Raw genomic sequence first — 22,506 nt, forward strand, 5'->3', positions numbered from 1 at the left:
GCTACTCATGTTCACAGTGTAAATGGGGCTCGAAAAGACCTCTGAGATCACCGAGTCCAACCCATGACCGAACACCATGTCAAACTAGACCATGGCACCAAGTCTTTCCTTAAACACCTCTAGGGACTGTGACTCCACTACCTCCTGAGCAGCCCATTCCAATGTCTAATCACCCTTTATGTGAAGAAATTCTTCCTAATGCTCATCCTAAACCTCTCCAGGTGCTGCTTGAGCTTATGTCTTCTTGTCCTAGTGCTATTTGTACGGGAGAACAGACCGGTTCCCACCTGGCTACAACCTCCTTTCAGGCACTTGTAGAAAGCGACAAGGTCTCCGGAGCCTCCTTTTTCTCCAGGCTAAACAGCCCCAGCTCCCTAAGCTGCTCCTCGCAGGACTTACCCTCTCGGCCCTTCACCAGCTCCATTGCCCTTCTCTGGACCCTCTCCAGCACCTCAGTGTCCTTCTGGTTCACATCATTAGAAGCTCTCTCTCTACAACAAGTGTTTCCTGACTAGAAGGGGATTTTATTTCCAGGCTAGCACAAGTCATATAGTAAACAACAACAAAAAATTACTTCCTTTATAAATACTAACAGCCAAATCATATCAGATGCAGACAGACCTGATTTTCCATGTATTTCATTTATCTCCAGAACAATCAGCACTTCAAGTCAGCAACAGCAGCAGCTGACAATACAGCAATTACAGCATATTCTACTTAAGTCAGCATCAGGGTAAACATTGAGCAGCTTGTTTGAGTCAAATAAAAAAATAAGAGGATTCTCATATCTCTGCACTTTGTACCAAAAGCCCAATGCAAGAAAATTCCTCATTTCCTCACTCAGCCTCACTTGACAGTAGGTTAGGCAGGCACAGGAAGTGGTTGTGGGAACAGCTTTACTCAGACAGAGACTCAGAGTTACTGTTCTTTGTGTATACAAATGACAGCTGAGTGGGTAACTAATGAATTTCCCTTAAAAAAAAAAAAAAAAAACAAAAGTCAAAATAAAAAGCACCATGCCAAGTAACCTGTTACTAAGCCCAGGGTATAAGATGCACAATTTCTACATACAGCTGTTGCTCCTGAGTGCCCAGCTTCCAGCACACACCAGTGCTCAGACTCACTACTTCCCCACAAGCACTTCAGCTGTCTGCTCCCAGGTCTTCCCTTCTATATATAACGATCTCCTCCCTCCACCGGGCCTCCTCTAGGCCAGAGGCCCCAGCTCTCTGTCCTCCACCCCAGGCTCTCCATGGCCACCCTTTTCCTTCTCTGCCCTCCATGCTTCTCTGTGCCAGGAGTCCAACAAAACTACACCTCAGCTCCCACCCAAGATTTTCTTTCTTGCACACTGTGCATCTCCTCCTGGTGACAACTCATTTGCCCTTTTATCTTCCTCATCTCTACCCTTCTCTCTCCTTTTATTCTGTGTGAGTGTTTTTAAAACATTCCTTGTATCATTTGATCATAATATGTCTGGCAGTGTATTTTTCCAATTTCACTTTGTTCCCCCACGTCCTTCACTCCTCATCCAAAAACATTTTGTAATATTTTGTCACTCAGAAACTTTCGTTGTAAGATGCCAAACACCACAAGCTTAGTCAGTAAGTGGAACTCATCAAAAGGACTATGCAAAGCTGTCACACACTTACTTGAGAATTACTTTATTAAAAATAAAAATATATTGAAGCAAAGTCTGAAGTAATTTTTAGACACAAAGATATTTTCAGCATTCAGAAACAGCCACTCACTTATATATACATTTTTCAACAAGGCATTTGATATGCTTCCTCTGCTAAAAAACAGAGGGGGAGGATACATTTACAAACACAAACCAAATCTGTTACCATTTTACTTAGTTTGCCAAAGATGGCAACACACTTTGAAAACCACAAAGATTTTGCTGCTTTTATGCTACTGTTTAGCTACTTTGACGGCATCCTGTGAAAATTTCAGTGCATCTAGAAGGCATGAAAAGCAAGTCTTTATTGTAATTTCTAACGGCATCTTGCATTCTGACAGACACTGACGTGACTGAACCTTCGCATCAGTATTTTTAGCTTGTCACACGATGCAGCATTTGATTACAGGTATCACCAAAAACCACATTCTCAAGATACTATTTGCAGAAGAATAATTTTCAAAGGATAGTTTTCAAAGGTGACATTTTAAACTAAACTCAGCAGGCAAAACAAGCACAAATATGTACAATTTCACATACTAGGGGATTATGCGAATTGTGTTTTCTTTGGAAAATGTAAAAATAAAATACTAAAGTGCTTTTCAAATGTGTCCTCATTGATCAAAAGGACAGATATTTTGTACAAGTGATCAGTTGCACACCAACATCATTATGTTGCTTAAAAGGCATTTCAACAGAAAGATAAATATTATCAGCACTAAATTTTAGCTTCTCAGTCAAGCATATACTATTTTAAGGATTTTTCAGACAAAAATCCTGACTGTACAGAATCTATTTATTCATTGGAAAATACAAAATTAAAGAAACGAGTGCTTAATTCTCCAATACTGTCAGCTTTTAGAGCAAGTTCACTAGCATTGGTATCAAATTCAACTTTTTGTTGTGCTAAGTTTTCAAAAATTTCATACTAATAAAAAATTCAACAGAAGCTTATGAAGTCCAAAGTTAGCCTACATAAGAACTGGAAGTTCTCACACAAACAGAGGGATACCTGACCAATCAAATACATAATTCAGAAATTAAGGCACTCTGTTATTCAAAACAGGTAACAGAAAACCTTAATTTAAATCCGAAATAACTATCTTACAGTCTTCATTAGGCACTACCTGGCTTATAAAATTTCAAGTTTAAAAGTGACAAAACCAGACATTAATTTAAAGCTGAAAAGTTGATTCTTCTTTTACAATTTAGGTTCAGTTTCTGCCATGGAATACCCAATTCTAAATTACAGTCAAATTAACATTCCAGTCTTGTAAACTTGACATTAGGAGGACTCCCAGTTTTCTCTAGATCTCCAGTGACGGGGAGAAAACTTTCTTCAAAAGAGTACATAAGAACTTAATTCATGTGATATGAAATTCTGCTAGATCAAAAGGGGTATAAAGTGATTTAATAATAATTAAGAATAATTAAAGGTTGTTACATATTCCCCCCCAAAGATCACTTTATGTGTTTAAAAGATCTTTCAAATACAAGGCAAGACTGATTGCCCTGTCCCAAAACACCTAACATGAGGTTTCCTTGGCCATTGGTTTAACAGTGGTTAACAGCACTAAGATTCTGCATATATAAAGAATAAGGTACTGATACAGTAGTACTATATGAACTAGATATTTGTACTTCGTGTGGAAGATAACAAAGACATTATACTCAAACCTCAAGTTTGTCAGATTCCTCCTGTTCCATGGTAAATGTATAAGACCTTCACTTCTAATGCCACTGTGAAGTCATATTTGAAGAGTGCAGTTCCCAAAGCCGTAGAGGTTGTGGCAGTACTGTCCGTACTGCTGGTGAATGAAAAACTTGAGTGCAAGCCCTGACTGCAAGTCCAGGACTGCACATGTAGAGTTTTTCCCTATGAGTGGGTGTTGGTCTCATCCAGACTGCAGCCACTGCTGCTGTGGGGAGAACAGTGAATGCCAAGAGGCAGCACAGATGTCATCTTGAATATCTGCTTGGCACCAGAAAGAACAGACTTCTGCTGTTTCTTGTTAGAGGATTCCGCTCTCATTTATATGCCGGAATAAAACATCTGCATCCATATGCTGCACACTTGTTTCATGTTGAGAATATGGCATATTCAAGCATCCATGTGGCCTCAAACCTGGGGTTTTCAGAGTTGGCACCTACATGTTTTTAGTGAGCCCTGATAGTCAAGTATGTTTGAATCGAGGAATCCAGACTGATTCAATCCTATCTACACCTATGATTTACTTGCAAGAAAGAATCCTCCAAGGTTAATAGAAGTGTCATTTAGTAGTTTCCAAAAAGTGTATGTCGTTAGTTAAGCTCAATTACAATGTTTCTTTACACAGAAAATGCTAACATCCTGTCATTTGTTAATCCTTTTGATATTACACAATGTCCTTCACTCCTTTGGTAAATTAATTGTTTATGTGCTGCTTTTACAATTTTTTACAATTACTATCTGCTAAAGCATTAACAGATGTTTTGGACCATTCTCCCATAATTAACATTTGACAAACTGACAGCAATAGCTTATAGACAGGGTTTAAGCCCAGCAAGTTTTAATATCAAATTGAAAACTATGCTGTCAGATTGTTTGTGGAATGCAACAGCTGACAAAGAAAATCTTTACTTTCCAGAAGTCTAAATGGAGTGATCACTGAGCGTGAAAGCATATGCAGTTGGTGTTTTCCTGAGAAAAAAGAAACAAGAGATGGAAACAAAAAAAAGTTGGATTTTAAAAGTGCAGTATTTCTTTGCTAAATCTTTTTTGATTTTATATCATCTCTTCAAAGCTATTATGTTGAATGGACATGGAGCCAAAGTCAGACCAAACCTTCCCTCCATGGACGGTTTTGCAGCATTTTCAGGGTACAAAAAGGTAAAACTTTGCATTAAACTTGTGAAAATCAAGAACAGCTCCATTTTTGCCAACTGCTCTCCCATGCACACACGTTTACCTGAAGAACAGTTAGAAGAGATATGTTACTGGCTTTACACAGTTGATCCCTTTGTTAACACACATGTAATTCCTGTGCTACCACAGTCCAAACACAGAAAGGCTTAAGCTACTATTAAGCTATGAACTCTGAATCTTTTGTTCTAAGCCCTGCTCATCAGTATTACTTTGTATTAACAGCATTTACATCTGCAACAAAAGTATTAGCAAAGGACAAGTCATAGTTTCTGCCTGGCAGCTGGAGACCTTAGAAACCCAACCCATTTTGCAAGTCACCAACTGTAATAATAAAATAAGTTCTATAGTTGGTCCTACGTGCATTTTTTACATCTCACACCTCCAAGGCCCTGCACTTGAAACATCCCCCCCCCCAGCACCCAATGACTGCATGTGGATTATCTTACCCATTCCAAAAGGAATGAATGATTCTTTCTTAATTAGCTGCCCATTTTCATCCAGAAATCTTGATGGTTGAAATTCATCTGGTTTCTCCCAAATGTTAGGATCTCTGTGTACTGACCACAGGTTGGGCACAATCACACTGCCCTTAGGAATGGTATATCCCTGCAGCACTTGAAACAAAAGCACAGAGACAGAGATCTGACAAGTTGCTAGAAGTAAACATGGGAAACATATCACTAAAAAGACAACTAGAGGATGCCATAAAAAATTATATCCATCTCTAGCAGTGGGTTGCAAATGTAGCAAAAGCTTAAGGCAAAGGTGATCTCTGCTACCCTGTTTGAGTCAGAATCACACAGGCCTGAGCAGCTGGAAAGACATCGTTACACCAACAGCTCCCTGCAGAGAAAAAGCAGCAGCAATTGTAAGAAATGCACCCTGCAGCATGCAAGTGCTGCAACCCAGTTTCCTCTTACTCCTGTGCTGTCATAGAGCCCTAGCACAGTAAAGGGATGGGGTTTGAACTGTTGTCACAAGAGGGTCTTGAAATTACTAGTCTCATTTCAGCTTGTTGCACCTCACTGTCCTGAAGCCAAAACAATTAAAAAAGATCAATTCAGTACTGGGTTTGAAATTACACTGGCTTTAGCCATTGCTCAGCAGTAGATAAGCTGGAAAAATACGTGGAGGTCAATGGTATAAGCCTTTAACCAATGACCTGCTCTAAATTGATGTTTTCAGACCTCTGTGTCAGAATGCCAAAAACAACTCTGCTGTTTCAGGTACAAAGGTGGAGTCTCAGCTGCCAGCTACAACTAAGCATATCAGTCAATACAGGCTGATCCACATAAAAGAAATTGCTCTAAATTAGGATGTTAGGTCAGATATGCTGCTTAAATAGAGGAGTATCTTGAGGCCACCTACTCTCTAAAAATGGCATTTTACGTACTTGGGTTACAGGTCTAACACATAAATGAGGTCTTTGTAAATTATCATTACATGTCCCATCAGATCTTCATCCCCAAAAGAAATACTGTAAGTAAGAAGTCTCTAGAAACACTTACCAGCAGTTTCTGAGGCCATTCGAGGAATAGAGAGGGGAACAACTGCAGTCATCCTCTGCACTTCCATAATGGTTGCCTCTGTGAAGGGCATTTGAGCCTTGTGAGCAAGCGAGGGAACTTTGTCACGTCCTAGAACTGCTTCAACTTCTGCATGAACCTTCTCTATTCAAAGGGAGCAAGAAAAATAAAAAATTCAAAAGATGCACAATATGTCAGGAGACATCTTCCCAATATCATCTGTCTATGCTTCATTGTTTACACAGATTTCTCAAAAATTACTTCAAGATGTGATCCCTAGCTGAAATAATTATGCCAGCAGGAGCTTTAAGAAGAGGCTCAGTTAAGAAGAAAACAACCAAGCACAATTGTCAAAAATAAAGCTACTGAGATGACAGACATTGCTCACACTTCTGCATTGGAAGAGTACAGGAAAAGTTCTGTGGTAATTCCAAATATATCCATAATCTTACTTTAAGAGGTTAATTATATATATATATATATATGCAGTAATTTGAATGGTGAAAACATCAAGCTTCTGCCACGCATTAAAAACCTTAAACAAAAAGAGAAGTGTGTGCAGTGTGTGCCTGCACACAGAGAGATTGGAAAGCTTTTCATGCAGCTGCTTTAGACATTTCATTCTGGAGCAGGAATTCTGGTGCTGTTACTGCAAGTGTAGAAGCCATTTAACTTATTCTTGCCACTTCTTACTTTCTATTCACAGAACCTGAACTCAGCTATTTCCCAGTTCCCCCAAAAGGCAGCAGCAGATGCTCCTTTCCCACACAGCCCTTCTGCAAAGGAAAAAAAAGTTAATGAGTTAATTTCCTTTCTCGTTCATGGGAAGCATAAACTGTCAAAGTATTTGTTTGTCCCTTTCATCTCTCAAAAGACTCATCATGCAAGTAGTTCTCTTCACAGAAGTTTCCAAGATGCAAGATTTGCTTCACCTATGTACATGCAAGATGATATGCCTTCTCTTACAGGTAACTTGGCATCTGGCTACACAGCAAAAGACAATCTTGAAAGAGGAGACCTCAAAACTAACCTTTAATCAAAAATAATAAGTCAGTTTTCAATTTTCACCTTTTGTATCCTGAATACTTTGTGGTTGTCCTGCCTGCCTTTTCCAACCAGGTTGCTGAAACTCTTGAGTTTTTGCTCTTTTCTCTTAGCAGTGACACAAGATTAAATGAAAGCTCAACACAAAAAAAAGTGTCCCAGTTTCCCAAGCAACATCCAGAATTGCTGCCTGAACTGGGTTCAATGAACAGCTGCTGCCACCTAATGGTTTCACTAGTAAAAAAGTTCATGTATGAGGAACATTAAAAAATACAGCAAGAGATGTGCTGCTGATGGCATGGCCCTCCAGAATTTTCTTTGTGAGGGGTTGCTACTTTTATTAGTGACACACCATATCCCAGTATTCAACATAAAAAAATAAAATTAAGGAGACTGTCTCATGCCAAATGTCACATCAGTGCTTCATCTCAAACAACTCATTTGTTCAGTTAGTAAAGAAATGCTGAACTATACAGAAAGCAGCCAAACTGCTGCTCACACTGCTAAGTGCAAAACCACAAACTTGAGCAGTTCTCCACTAACAGCATGATATTTGAACTGCTCCACAACTTTTCACATATTTAAAAATCTCACAGATCTTCAGAAGTTAAGGACCAAAACAAAGTCAGGGAACAGAACAAAACAAATACTCCACATGACCTCAGCACATTGTCTCACACCAATCCTTTTCTTTTTCCATGTAAAAAGCAAAACTGGTTTCCAAAGAGAAAAAGGCTATTCCAGATTTTTTTCCCTGATAGCCTTTAGCTTGCCTTTCCATGTCTGCAAGCAACATTTGCTACTGCTAAAAGTTACAAAATTCAGGTATTTTCTTTAGGGAAAAAAACATGTCAATATGTTTAAGAGAAACACATTACCAGAGTCAAAAAAAGAGGCCCCTACCTTACTCCAAGGCAATCAGGATACATAAGGAACAGGATACTAGAAGTAAGAGAATCACATTCCATAGCTAAGTGATACACTCTAGACTATTGAGCTTATTTAGATTACTCAACAACAGCCACATAAGGAAAGGTGGAATTGGAGAGAAGCAATAAAAGAGATCACCAGAAGGAAAATTGACCAGCACATAGACATACAGTAACACGCAGGTAGGAAAGAGGTTAAAAAACCCAAACCAACAAAACACTCTTCCAGATCTCATTTGTGTAATTTAGAATATATCTAATTCATCTAACTGCATATCAAGGCAAGCAGTGATAACATGCAGACATCAAAAACAGAAGAATAAGCCTATGCAATAAAAGTTTATTTTGCAGTTGCCCCAGTGAACTCTCTCTTCCACGTATTGAACTGATTGTGCAATCTTTGGTCAACACACTGGTTGACTTGGTGCAATAAACTATGATCTCGACCTATTTAGAAGTGATTATTCTAGACAGATCAGACTCTGAGGGTAGATGAGCCTACTCAGGGTCATAACCCACTGAGTTTTGAATACTTTTAAAGTCAGAGATTCTATTAACTCTAGGGAAAATCCGTTGCACTCCTTTGCCATCTTCAACAGGGTAGTTTTTTTTTCCTAGTATCTGATTAGAATTTTCTTGTTGTAGACTGTCTCCGCTGCTTCTCTCCCTTCCACTGCACACCTCAGGGGAGACTGCCCTCATCTTCTCAGCATCTTCCAATCAGGTAGCTGTAGACAGCATAAGGTTTCCCCTCAGTCATCTTTCCCTAATAATGAGCAAGTCCTTCTGCCACTTCTTTGGGGTCACGTGTTCCATGTGTCTTACCCTCCCACCCCCTGCCATCATCAACCACCTACTCAAGGCTGACCATTGAACGACCACTCAAGACTCCTGGGGAGAGGCCTGTCCAAAGACACTGACCAGCTGGTGCTGTGCACTTGTGCCAAGTCCAATTTGCTTAAACTGTCTCTGATTTGATCTTCCTCTACAGTGGACAGTGTTTCACTTCCCCAGTCTCTGCCACTAGGCTCAACAACCTCCCTGCTCAGAAGGCATAAAAGCAGACCTTACCACTATGGATCTTACACATCTTGTATCACTGCTATATGCCTGGAATGCCACAATTGCCAAAGTTTCTCAAACACGCTAAAGTTCCCTGGAATTATTTGGAAAAGATTTGCCCCAAAACAGAAGAAATGCACAGATTAAAAGGTCATTTAGTACTTAATATCACTAACCTAGAGGTCTTCAAAGCACAGGAGGATAGAAGATGTCTGATTACATACCAGCCTTTCAAATTGCACATACACACGCTGTTTGTACTTCAAATGATATCTGCACTGTCGCTGTTTGCTTCTGTTTCTGAGCATCCATCTAGAGCTTTACAGTCTGGAATAAATCACCTAGAATAAAAATAGTCTTACCTTGTACTTCCGGGTAAAGGGACATGTAGAGCAGGCACCACAGTATTGTGTTGGAAGTAGTATCTGTGCCTGCAATGAAGAGGTCACCAATGATAAAAAATAGGTAGTCGTCATTAAAGCTGCTCTCCTTGTTGTTCTTCTCCTCTTCCGCATGGATGAAGTACATATCAATGAAGTCCCTGGGATTTGCTGCATCCAGTGTGTCCCTGTGCTGTGCAATTATTTTCTTTAGAAAAGCAGTAATATCTAGTTCTGTTTGCCGAAGCTCCCGGAAAGGCCCAAAGGGAAGGTAGTAGAGCCAAGGGCAGATGTTGACCAGGATCATGTAGCTGTTCACGCTCAGCTCCAGCGCACGGGCCATGTTCTTCAGCATCGTCTTGAACTCAACATCTTCGTAGTTAAAACGCTTGCCAAAGGCCATGGAACAGATAACATTGGACACTGCGTTGCGAATGATTGGAAAGGGATTAAATGAATCCTTCCCATGCTTCAGCATTTCTTCCTTTATGAAGTTCAGCTCCTCAATGATTTTAGGTTCTAAGCTATGTCTCCCTACTCCAAAATGACGCAATGTTGAGAGAGAGAATTTCCTCTGTTGCTTCCAGACAGGACCGTATGGTGCAAAAATAACACCTGAAAAAGAAAGGAAGAGTCTGAAACCAAGATGCCCTATTTTCAACAAGAAATAATTATATGGACCTGCAACCCAAGACCCAGAAAAGAGGGAAATGATACACAATAAATCTATCCCAAGCACTAGGGTAGGAGCTAGAGGAAGAACACAAGGTTCTTTATAATAGCTTTGGGAAATCTTGTTCCTCCTTTTCCCAATCCATTAAATTAATATTGAAGTTACATCAGTAGTTTTATTAGTCTTTGCAAGATGGATGGAGAAGAGGTGTTGTAGATGCTTCATTACAAATTATAATTTTTTAGGAACTGTTATTCTGGGACATAGATTAGCTATTGCCTTTTCTCCTCAGTGTCCTGAGATAGGAATTCCTTCAGCAAAGCAGAATAGAAGACATTAAACCACAATCTAGTTTGTGTTTCTTTTCGCCTTCATGTTATACAAATTTCTCAATACTTTTTGCATACGTTTCTATTACAAGCAAGGTTTTTCTTTAAGTTGTAATAAAAATAAAGGATACACATGCTCTGAACGAACTGGGAAGGTAAAGACAGCTTCAGAGCCATTTGGCAAAAACCTTCTTGATTTGCATCTCAAACTGCATCAGTTTTGATGCCCCCAGGCACTTGTTCTGCATGATTGTGTCATTATGAAACACCATTTAAATTAAATACCTTAGCTTCAAGTATAACTATTGCTCACTTACAAACAGAAATATCTCTTCTGTGGAATTAAAAGACCACGCCAAAGACACCGCAGGGTGACAAACACACAACCTGCTATATCTAATGTACTCCATGGTTAACTTGGTGTCCTCAAGTAGGGTAAGTGAAAAACCAGGCATATTTGGGGTTGAATTTGGCCAAGAACCAACATTTCCAAGGTTTGTGGCTGGGGTGGAAAAGAAACATGGATTCTTGGAATAAAACAAAGTTATCACTATTTCTATCCCACAACAAATATCTCAAAACCAGACTATATATCCACAATCTGTTCCCCTTTCTGTCATTAGGAAAGTAAGTTTTAGGATTCAAATACTTTCATAAAATAAAACCAACTATTGTCTTGAATGTAAAAAAGACTCTCCTCGTGCCCCAGAAAATCTGACAGCAACAACACACCTTCCCACACCCAGAGTCTCTCCAGCAGTCCTGCACAGGGCGTGGCTGCATACCATGGTGTTTTCTGACATCCTGAAAACCCAAATTGCTGTAGAATACTAATAACTGATTTGCAAATAGGGAAAGAATAACACAGGAGACAGACTGAGGAGGAAGAAGAGCATGAAGTTATAGTAACAGAGATAAGAGGAGAAAGCAAACTGTCAACTGGATCACTACTAAGCTACACTAACAGAATAGTCCTTTGCTGTTTTCAAAGAAAATCTCTGCCTCCCCTGAAAAGTCAAGGTACCCAGCATAGACAACTCTACTCTTTAAAAAAAACAAAACAACCCTAACCAAAAAACCAAAAACTCCCACAAACAAACTAAAGCAAAATAAAACAAATAAACAAAAACCTGAAGAAAATACAATAATGAAGCAACAAGAATAACCAGGACTTCATGCTCATCGCAGAAGGCTAATTCAACAAACTGATAATGAAAACCTTTCAATACAACCAACAAACTCATAGAACCAGAGTTCATTTTCTTCTTCTTTTTTACATGAAAAAAATTTAAATCCTTACAAGAAGCAAGTTCTGGCAACAGCTAATTTATCCTCCCTCCTCCCCATTTCTTTCTGCTAGCTTTAGCGTTACTGCAATACTGACAGCATTGACCAACACAGAATTCATGACCTTAACTAACACTTAACTTCTGTGTTGTCAGATGTCCACATCTGGATGTGCACAGGGCAGGGTTAAAATGGCAGACAACCACTCAGACTCCATCCACTCTAGAGATTGAGTCACTGCTACCATTCTCATAGATATAAAATACAAAAACGCTTTACTAAAACAAAACCATCAAAACCTACATTTTCCCCCAGTCTAGTATTTCTCTTCCCACAGATGTACGTGCAGAAGCCTTCAATTAAGACTTAACTTCTACCTTCTCCCTGAAGTTCTCATGGAACTTCCCATCCAGCCAAGGAGGTCTCCCTTCTTTACTAATCAAGTTGTTGAAATACAGTATTTGCCATTTCTGATACTTCTACTTGCTCTCCCCCCGGCACAATATTCCATTTGCATGTTACACACAATCAAGCCACAAAGCTAAGCCCTGCTTTCTTCCATACCATACCCAGCAGGTCAGCTCAGGGTAAAGACAAAACTACGACAGAAAATGTAGCTTACAAGAAAATAGCCCTGTAAGTTCATACCCTGTAGCTTGCTTATAGAACGAAGATATAGAAACCCCAAATGAACACTTACTGACTCAAAGAGTCCCAGTGCTGTAGTACCCAAGTTGTGACCAGCAGATCTGAAGTTACCCATCATCCTGCTTTTATCATTTCCTTTCCTAGTACATACTAACACAACTGCCTCTGTCCTGACCTGCAGTAAAGTCTCACCACAAACTCCTGAACCTATGTTCAGGAGGCTCTCAGACCAACTTTCAGAGTTCTCCAGTTTGAGTGTTGTAACCCATTACCCTCCTCCATGAACCACAGACAAAAGAGTAGTTATTACAAATGTAGCATCACAGATGTTCAGTCATCTCCTTCATGCTACCACTAAACCCAAGCCAGCCCAGTGAGAGCACCTGTAACTTACACTGGCTTTTGGAGAACCAGCAGCCCAGCCCGCACTGCCCACATTCATTGACTTTTCCCTTTGTATACTCAAAATACACCACCCCTGTGGTTCATTCTACAACACTCCCACATCTGTGGCAATTCAACATGTTGCACTAGTGAACATAAGCGCTACACACCAGATCAGGATGTTTTATGGACCACTGGGCAGCCCTCATGTAACAGTCCTCGTGCCTGAGCGCAGTTACGGTGACCTTCCAGATAAAACTGAACATAAAGCAATGTAATGTCCCTGCTGCAGCACAACACAGGCAGGCACAGTCCTGGACTTGGCTGCAGCATGCTCTGGCTCTGGACAACAGGCTCCTTACACAGTCAACTTCCCTGGAACATCCACTAGTGAAAGCAGCTAATTGCCCTTGCTAACCTTGGTTCACCATGTTCAAAAAGCCTGTCAGAGAACATGAAACACGAAATACACAGTATTTAAGGAAAAAGAAATCCACCATGAGCCTAAACATGCAGTTTTACAGCACCACTAAAATTATGTAACTCCTCTTCCCCTTTCCTCCCCCAGTTCTTGCTAAAAGTACTGTACCTAAAAATACTCACGCATGATAATGTGCCAGCAATATCTATCTCAGATCAATATAATTTATAATTTATTTTTTTATTTTTTAAACCAAGTTCAGCAATGGTACCTGATCACATTTTGATAAACATGATCTAGGTCTCTCGCTTTCCTCTTATCCTTACAAGGGTAATTCTGGTTCACTAAAAACAAAACAAAACAAAAAAAACCAAACAAAAAACAAACACAAAACTCAACAACAAATTAGAGACAAGTTGATAAAAAATAAAAAAAGATAAGTTTCACAACAAGCTAGCACACTAACAAGCCTTCTGGGCTACACTTCCTAACTGGAAATGGAAAATTAGTTTTCCACAAACACCGACATCCATAATGACCTAAAAACTAAACATGAAGAAATTCTAACTGCAGTATTGCCAATGTGCATTTACACTCTCCATGCCCTCTTCTTGCAAAAGCTAGTAAACTCTCCTTTGACCTGTAAAAAAAACCCACTGAAAAACAAAACAAAAAACCAACAACAAAACAAACAAAAAAACCCAAAAAAACAAACAAACAAAAAAACCACAAACCCAAATATACTCAATAAGTTCTGACAAGCAGAATAATACACCTGCAAACATCTCAGCAACAGTAGCTTGCACACAGGCAGCACAGACTGCACAGCTACAGGACTCCACAGAAACCTGCTCTTTGCCATCGCTACCTTGGTAAGAACTGGGGAAGCACTCATTTTTGTACCACTGCCAAAGTTTGGAAATTTCTTCTCCTGACACAGTCAAAATCAGAAAGCCCTTACATGACAGACCAGTGGTTCCTTAAACCCCTGCACAAATGCCAGTCACAGAATCAATTAGGCTGGAAAAGACCACTAAGATTGAGCCCAATTTATGATTGAACACCACCATGTCAACTAGACCATGGCACTAAGTGCCATATCCAGTCTTTCCTTAAACACCGCTAGGGATAGTGACTCTACCACCTCCCTGGGCAGTCAATTTCAACGCTTAATCACCCTTTCTTCCTAATGTCCAACCTAAACCTCCCTTGGTGCAGCTTGAGACCATGTCTTCTTGTCCTACCACTGGTTGCCTGGGAGAAGAGGCCAACCCCCACCTGGTTACAGCCTCCTTTCAGGTAGTTGGGAGAGCGATAAGGTCCCTCCGAGCCTCCTCTTCTCCAGGCTAAACAACCCTAGCTCCCTCAGCCACTCCTCGGTTCCTTTACTGTGAGTAGAGCTAAAGGGATCAGGCATTTCAGTCATCCGGCGGTGGGCTGTGGTGCACAGCACAGCACTGCCCAGTTCACGGGGATGCTGTGTGTCCACCTCAAGGGAGAGCGAGTTTCTCTCTGCCTGCTTTCGGTCAGCAGTAAGGTGAAGGACACACGCTAAGAGCAAAAAGCAAGTAAATGGTTCACTCTGCAATTCACAATAGTTATTAACAAATTTTGGCACAGCAGCCACGAGCCCCGCTCGGTATCATCGCCCTGGCCATCCATCAGGGTACGGCAGCTCCCCGAGCGACACCCGCCGGGGCGCCCCCAGGCGCTTACCCTTGTTGTGGGTGATCATGAGGACGATGGGCACGGAGGGCCGGTCGCTGAACACCTCCGCCTTCTGCACCAGCGCCTCCCGCACCGCCTCGAAGGTGTTGAGCACGATGAAGCGGGCGGCTGCCCATCGACAGGCGGATAGACTCTGCGTCATTTCGTGAGGCTGGTGAGGAAGACATGCCGGAGAGAAGGGGGGAGACGCGGCGCAGTCCCGCACATGCCACGCCCACGCTGGCCGCACAGGCGGCGGCGGCAGGAGGTGCGAAGGCGAAGTTGCCCACGAGCGGCCAGGGCGCGGGGCCGGCGGCAGCCCCGACAGCCGCCGGCCGGGCCGCGCGCAGCGACAGTAGCAGCCGAGCGCAGCCAGGGCTGCCCAGCAGCAGTCGGTGGGCGTGGCGGCAGCAGCAGCCACGTCCAAGCCGCCGTGCCCGGCGCCGCCATCTCCCCGGGCGGTGGGACCGGCGCGCTGGCCCCGCTGCCGGCGAGTAGCGGTTTAAGATGGCGGGGCGGCGGAGGCGAGGCCCGCGACGCCCTGACCCCGTCCCGACCGGGCCTGTGGGCGGGGAGCGGGGCCGGGCTCCGGTACCGCCGCCGCCTTCAGCGGTCAAAAGCTGGCTCGGTGCTTGGACAGAGGCGAAGTTTAAAAGGTGTCGTTAAACGTAAGCACACATGTTCAGCTAATGGCGGAAAAACAAAAAAAAAGAGTGCTCCCTGCAACCTCATAGAACTTGCTTTCAAACGCTCCTTCTGCAAGCATCCATTTTTAGTGGAAATACAGATGATCCTTCTTCCCCCTTGCCCAATAGAAAAGCTGGAAGTTCTAAGTAGTAGACCAAAATGTTCTGTTTTCATAACCGAGGACTAACCCAGAAACATGTCTCAGCTCTAGGTTAAAGCAACTGCTTGGCAAACGCAGAACAGCACAGAGAGGCTCATCACACCTGAATTTTAAGTTTAGAGAAAAAATAATTTTAGTTCTTTCCCACAAATAAATATATAAAACAAAAAAAAAACAACAAAACAAACAAAAAACCGAACAACAAAAAACCCCCACAGACACTACCCCTCCACACACACCCCACACAAACACCTCAACACCCCAAAAAACCCAAACCTACCACCAACTGGTTTTCAGGGTAACTTCCCTCGCTCTGTAGAATACACCTTGGTGCACTTTTTCCTGCTGATCAACAACGAAATGTAATCCCTACAGAGGTAATCAGATAATGAAAATGCTGCTGTATGGTGTTCCAAGCCATTTGCTGCAGCATCAGTGATTTCAGGAAGTGCTCTTGGTACCCCCTCACCAAAAGAGAAGAGCACTGTGGGCAAGACACAAGTACACCATCTTTAAAGTGATCCCCCCCCAAAAATAAAAAACCGCAGGGAATAAGAGGTGCTTATCCACTATAAACAGTGTTGTTAAAAAACTTCTTTTTAAATAGTTAAGCATTCCAAAAAGATAGTGACAAGTGGCTCATAAAGTAGTGGCTGAACTGTATTAAAAAGGTTTTATTGCAATTTTACAGAAGTTACAGGAATTTTAGAAATACATAAAGCTTCAAATGGTCAAGGTCAGCTTTCCTCCAAACAATTAAGGCAACCGTCTCTTTAATCTAAACAGCAAATGGACATTTTACTAGCCATGGATTAAACTAAGAACATAGATTTAAATTAGCAGAACAGAATGCATTTTTTTATATATTTGGCAGAAATTCAGTGGTTAATTACAACGTACACCAATAAAATGCAACTACTAGAAAAAATATAAAAAGAACAGGTGAAAATTTAGCTGAACTAAAGACATCTTAAATCTGAGTCTCAAGAAAATTTTAAATTCTACAGTGTGAAAATAAGAAGCTAAGCTATTCAGCACAGCTGAAACACACTACTGGTTTTGCCCATTTTCTTTATAGAACAGTAATCTAGTCTCCCTTCCCTCTTAGTCTAGTCAAGAAGTTACACTAGATAAAAAAAAAAAAAAGCCTGCCTTCCTTCTGTATGCAATTGAAAGATTGGTTTCAGTGGTCTATGACCAATTCAAGCTTGTCCAGAGATTAAATTCCACATTAATTTTGATAAAAATAAGATTACTTTCATACTTTTAAATTAAGTTAATGATCAAATGTATATTTTGCTCTAGCATATCAGTACATAAATAGATGTTTCACGTTAAAATAATAGCTATTGCAACATTAAAATCCACTTTTCAATTTAAATTAGTACTAAATAGCCTCTTTATAGAGCATAAAATTAACAGCAAAACAATACGCATGTACTAATATTCTGCTTACCCCAAATAACTACATATACAAGTTTTAGCACTATAATGCTTCCCATGGAAATCATTCCTCCTCAGTCCTAGTAGCAGTGTAATAAAAACCCACCCTCCCTTGAATTCTGCATTTAAGGAAAAACCATTCTTCAAACTCTTTTACCTCAAATTGAGTAATCAAAGCATTTGGTGACTTTACTTTTAACAGGTAAAAAACCCCTCCATGTAACAAACAAAAATCCCCATCAGAGTAAAGACTGTCATTAAAACAAGCATTTGAAATGGAATAGTTCAAAGGAACTTATTTCTCTTTAAAGATAACTAAGTTACAGAGTTAAGGCCCAAGCAGAAACAGTAGAAATTTAATTAACACAGTAAACTCTCAAAAGAAACATAATATTCTTTTCTCGAACTTTGAATCCTATCAATGTTTATGACTATTGAGCAGCTATTGAGTTACTACAGTTACTGAGTTAGCACCCATTCTCTTCAAGTATGGGCGGTGGTTTTATATGCTTTATTTACATTTGCAGGCAACTTTTGGATTTTTATTTCCACAGGCACTTTATTCATTAAAAAACACTCTCCTTGCCAAAAGAATATTGAAAATATTTGAAATCTCTGAGTTAGACTAGTGCACTGAAACATGTTTTTGTAACAGAGCAAATGCTAAGGCTAAAAAAAACACAGTCAAGTGCATGTCACATGCTCGCAAAGGCTTTGTTTTTTGCAGGGCATTCAAACCTGCAGCCATTTATCTCTTTCTATTTCTGTAAATATTGCACTTTTTTTTTGGTAAATTAAAAAAAAAAAAAAGCCCTTTTTCTCTGAAGTATCTAGTAATTAAGAGATAGGAAAGTTATATTTCAACGTGGCTTAGGACTGTTACGGATGACTTTGTTCTATCTTTGGCTCTTCCAAGTGTCCTACTATTAAAGCAGGCACTGAGACAAGTAGCAAGACACAATCTAGACTATTGCTACTAGATTATCCCTCTTCACTCAAGAAAACCCCCAGCAGCTCACCCTGATTTTATCTCAGATGACGGGTTTCTTTAAATTAAGTTACTTTAGCCATGGAATATTCTTTGCATTGACACAGAAGTTCCATAAAATAGATCTTTTACAAGCCCATATTCCTTGACATGCAAGGTGTATGTGATTCAAGAGAACTTATTACAGTATATGAAAGAGAACAGTTTAGGGACCAAAACCTCAGAGCACAACTACTTTAGAGCAGAGGAATGTGCTGCAGTGTTCCAGGCTGCACCCTGCTGACTCACCAGGGTGTACCTGGACATGGCATCCACTCTGCCAGGTTCACGTGTCCATATCAAATACAGTATATTTATTTCAGAGCTGATTACAGTAGGCTTGCCGTATGTGTCACAGGCAGGCACTTTTACAACTGCAAGTTGACATGGAAGGGGCCTTTAGAAAGAAACAGAGTCTTGGTATTCTCCATGGGTAGAAAGTGTAGGTACTGCTGCCCAAAAATGCCTCCTGAAAAGATTGGGAAGTGCATCGTCCTTCATTATATACAAAAAAATTCATAACCAAAGGCAGGGAGGGAAGAGAACAATAACTTCTGCAACAGAAGGCACAAGAGTTTTTTGTCTTAAGAGAACGTTGCTTGTGAAGCTTTCAAACAAAGCTAGAAAGTTCCATTGCTGTTCCACAATCTAAATAATCTAGTTTAACATCCTTTCATGGGTTTTTATAATGTCCCACAATGAACAGCCTTGATAATTACATCAAATTTCAATTCTGTTCTTTAGATATGGTTACATGGTCATGTTCCTTCACAAGTTTGTTTTTTTGAAGTTTCAGCAAAAGGTGGATCTACCCTGCATAATTGGTGTTCTCCTGCTGCAGCTTTGTGCATTTCACATCCTCTCTGTCTCTGAGGCTTCAACAATGATGATGAAGCCAGAGGACGATTTTCTTTAAACTACTAGCTTGCACCTTAATCCTGCCAACACAACTCTTGTATTTCAGACTGAGTTTCAGAAGACTAGCTATCTTAAGAATGTATGAAAACTTAGACTTGGACATGTAGTTTAGACCAACATATACACTTCTAATGTTTTCCTGCATTAAAATACTTACTTTGTTTGCAGATTTTATATAAAATAGAAATAGAAAAGGGTCATTTATATTAAAAGCATCTGGAACAGGCTCAAAATGTAGAGAAATTTTGCTTTATTGAAAAGATGTCAAAACAGCTTTCCTTAGTGTTCATGGGTAAGAAGAGAATACCAAAGAGAATACCAATAATATTTGAGATCATTAGCACCATAAATGGATATAGGTTTCTGATTTTTAAAGGTATGGGTGGTCATGTAAGTAGTCCAAAGTATTGCATTTGTCAGTACACAGGCTGACCACAAAAAATTTCTACTTGTATGTGCCAACTGAATGACATAAGACAACTTCTTTAACATGTTTTTACCAAATTCATGGCCAACAATGCAAATGATCATGACAGATAGCACCTTTGGAGACAAAAGCTAAAAGATGCTCATGTTATTGCTTTTTTAAAGTACAGCTAGTGCAATAGGGTTTTTTGGGGTTTGTTTTTCTTTTTTTTTAATATAGTGAACAGATTGCAATATCTTACAAATCACAACTCTAGCTCTAAGTCTCTCTTGCACGCATACAGCAAACCACAACACTCACAGTTACCTAACCAAAATAGCTGACATCAGCTATAAAGTGTCATCCTGAAAGTTTCACAAGATAAAAGTCAACTCTTGCTAATTGTGAACAATTTATGTAAAAATGAGGCCCAGTTTGCAAACATTAGTGGAAACTACAGCACAAAAGGTCTTTAAGTATTATCATTTGTTGTTGTAGCATTATGCTGTGCAGTGTTTGCAGAACTGGACCCTAAAGCCATAAAACCCTGCCATTTATTAGCTCCTTATCGTGCACGCATTACAGCATTCCTACATTACCAGGTAGGGTTCCTCAGCAGCCAACAGTTTTTCTTGCCTAATTTTTCCAAGGTTGGATATATAGCTCCAACCTATGTACAGAACTACAGATTCAGCCTAGGAGAAGTCATGCAAGAAAAGCTGTCAGCCAATGAGTATGAAAACATGTTGCAGTTAAAAGCAAAGTCTCCTGCAGTGTTTTTACAGAAGTGTTTACAGTTCTCAAAGTCACATGGAAAGCACGAGAACATCAGCCATCAAACCATTATTTCTGCTTTTACTTTCAGGTTCCTTGGTATGACCCTGACTTCACGAAGCTGCCAGAACTCATCTTTTTCACATCTCACACATGCTCTCCTGAATCAGGAAAACAAACACAAACAAACATACTGAACATTTAAAGAGCAAGAACTGATTCCTGAGAGAAAAAAACCAAAGTATGTCCTAGCATGTTAGGTTTTGTATTTAAAAATACTTTCAAGTCTCAAATTGTGCAAAGATGTGTCTGACAAGAATGCCTTTTGGCTTTAGAGTTAATTATGGAGTCTTCTCAAATGTAAATCCTACTCTTCTGTATTGAGCCATTTAGAAGAGGCAGACATAGTGAGTCAGGAGCCCAGATCAGCACAGGCTTGTAAGCAGCATTTTGAGTGGCAACAAATTATGAAAAAAGTGGAATGCAAACTCAGTTTTTAAAGAAATAAAGCACTCATAACAAGTTGGTCAAAATATAAGAGGGGTTGGAGTTTGGTAATATTGTTCATACACAAACACTTCAATGGTAAAGGTGAAAGTAAGCAGGGAGATAACTTCCTCTTGATATTCTCAGCGCTCCTATCATCTCTACTGAAAAAAACCCCAGTAATTTAAAAAGCAAACAGATCCATTCATTTTAAATGGAACTCACATGCTTGAAGTAACCCCAAATTTTATGCTCCCTTGAATTAGAACACAGCTCTCCAATGACTGGTTTTACAGAGATCTGCCTTTTCAGCCCTTTCATACTTTTCTGATTTGCAAGTGACCTTCACTACACGTTTTAGCTATTGCCACCTTTGGTGCTGTGCTCTCAGTCTTAAAGGAGCTCAAAATGACAAGCAAAGACGGCTCACAGCCTACTACGTAAGTACAACCTAGTTCACCTTCCCAGAGAAGCCTCTGTACTGAATCCAACACTGCACATGCCACAGGGGCCCCTCTCTGCACACATGTGCCTGCACGGTGCCTGGGTACCCAACTGCTCAAGATGCTTTTACTTCAGACTAGTTTTTGACTGCTTCTTCTTTTAATTAAAAAAAAAGAACAAAAAACCAAAAAACCAAACCAAATAAACCCCTTCCCCAAAGAAACCAAAACCAAAAGTCAAATATTCAGCAAAGTTACTTTGTGAAAAGTCATCTCAATTGGCACAAATGAGATTCTTCTGTAGTAATTCTTTGCAGTGTCACAAATGCTAACATCCTAAAAACTTTGCTATGCTCAGGGCAAATGCAAGAGCTGACATAATTATACAGGCCTGGCTTTAAAGAAGAGTATTTCTCCTAGAAGAAACCCATGCATAGACTCCTTAAAAACATCTTAGGCACTGTATACAATGGATCTACATTTTTTTTTCATTGGCATTTACCAGAACTAAAACCAGTTATGTTCAACCATACAGCAAGCAAAGGACAAAAATACTCCTCATCTAGGGGAAGGACTGGGCCAACCACTTCAGAATAATTTGAAGAAGTGTGAACACTAAGTATAATAGTATAATACAGCATCTTTTTTCAACTATAGTACAGATAAGACTGCAGGTAGCATGCAGTCAATATAATTTTAGTTCAAAAGTCACACACTGCTCCTTCCAGCAAGAGCTGCTTTGCTCTTCTCTCCTACCTAGTTTGCATCTTAAAGGTTAGTGCACAGCAAAGAGCCACAGAAAACAAACTGCTAACTCTTTGCTAAACTCCAAATCCTTTGTAATTAGAACATTTTCACTGAAAACAATTCAAATCTTCCTGAGTTTTTCATGACCAATTTACATTAGGAGAGAAGGAATCTTCAACACCAGTATTTTAGATACACATTAGAGACTGCCCAGTATTGTCACTCCATCTTAAAACATCATTCAGGCATTGAGTGTTTTGTTTGGTAAGATGAGTTCAGAACTAGAATGTTTCCCTACAGTACATAAGCTATCTGTACCTAGCCTGACATTCTCGTGTGCTACTTTCTAGGTTAATAAGACTTAATCATACAGTTAAATCCATGGAAACTTAAGCCAACTAGAAAAAGCTTCAGTATGTTTTAAGCATTGCAGCACTTT

At 40.1% G+C, this 22,506-nt stretch overlaps 3 protein-coding genes across 3 annotated transcripts in view; all 3 read right to left on the minus strand.

The window, feature by feature from the left end:
• HADH (hydroxyacyl-CoA dehydrogenase) overlaps nt 1-424 on the minus strand; it is a 20,838-nt gene extending 20,414 nt beyond the window's left edge. The window contains exon 1 of the mRNA XM_025894949.2: nt 400-424. Within this exon, the coding sequence (XP_025750734.2) occupies nt 400-424 (25 nt within the window). The remainder of the gene's footprint in view (nt 1-399) is intronic.
• Nucleotides 425-1,629: 1,205 nt separating this feature from the next.
• On the minus strand, nt 1,630-18,560 carry LOC103766253 (cytochrome P450 2U1). The gene is given in 11 exon segments (XM_018072670.2): nt 1,630-4,629; nt 5,033-5,200; nt 6,095-6,256; nt 9,510-10,142; nt 14,986-15,094; nt 15,096-15,138; nt 15,140-15,165; nt 15,167-15,244; nt 15,246-15,286; nt 15,289-15,460; nt 18,543-18,560. Coding segments are annotated over 11 exon segments (1,629 nt in total). The 3' UTR covers nt 1,630-4,450.
• Nucleotides 16,477-22,506, minus strand: part of SGMS2 (sphingomyelin synthase 2) — a 41,948-nt gene continuing 35,918 nt past the window's right edge. The window contains exon 7 of the transcript XR_001920622.2: nt 16,477-20,552. The gene's annotated coding sequence lies outside the window, so the exon portion shown is untranslated. The remainder of the gene's footprint in view (nt 20,553-22,506) is intronic.

This window comes from Manacus vitellinus, unplaced genomic scaffold, assembly GCF_001715985.3.
Source record: "Manacus vitellinus isolate BGI_N305 unplaced genomic scaffold, ASM171598v3 scaffold_0_pilon, whole genome shotgun sequence".
In the NCBI taxonomy this organism is placed as follows: Eukaryota; Metazoa; Chordata; class Aves; order Passeriformes; family Pipridae; genus Manacus; species Manacus vitellinus.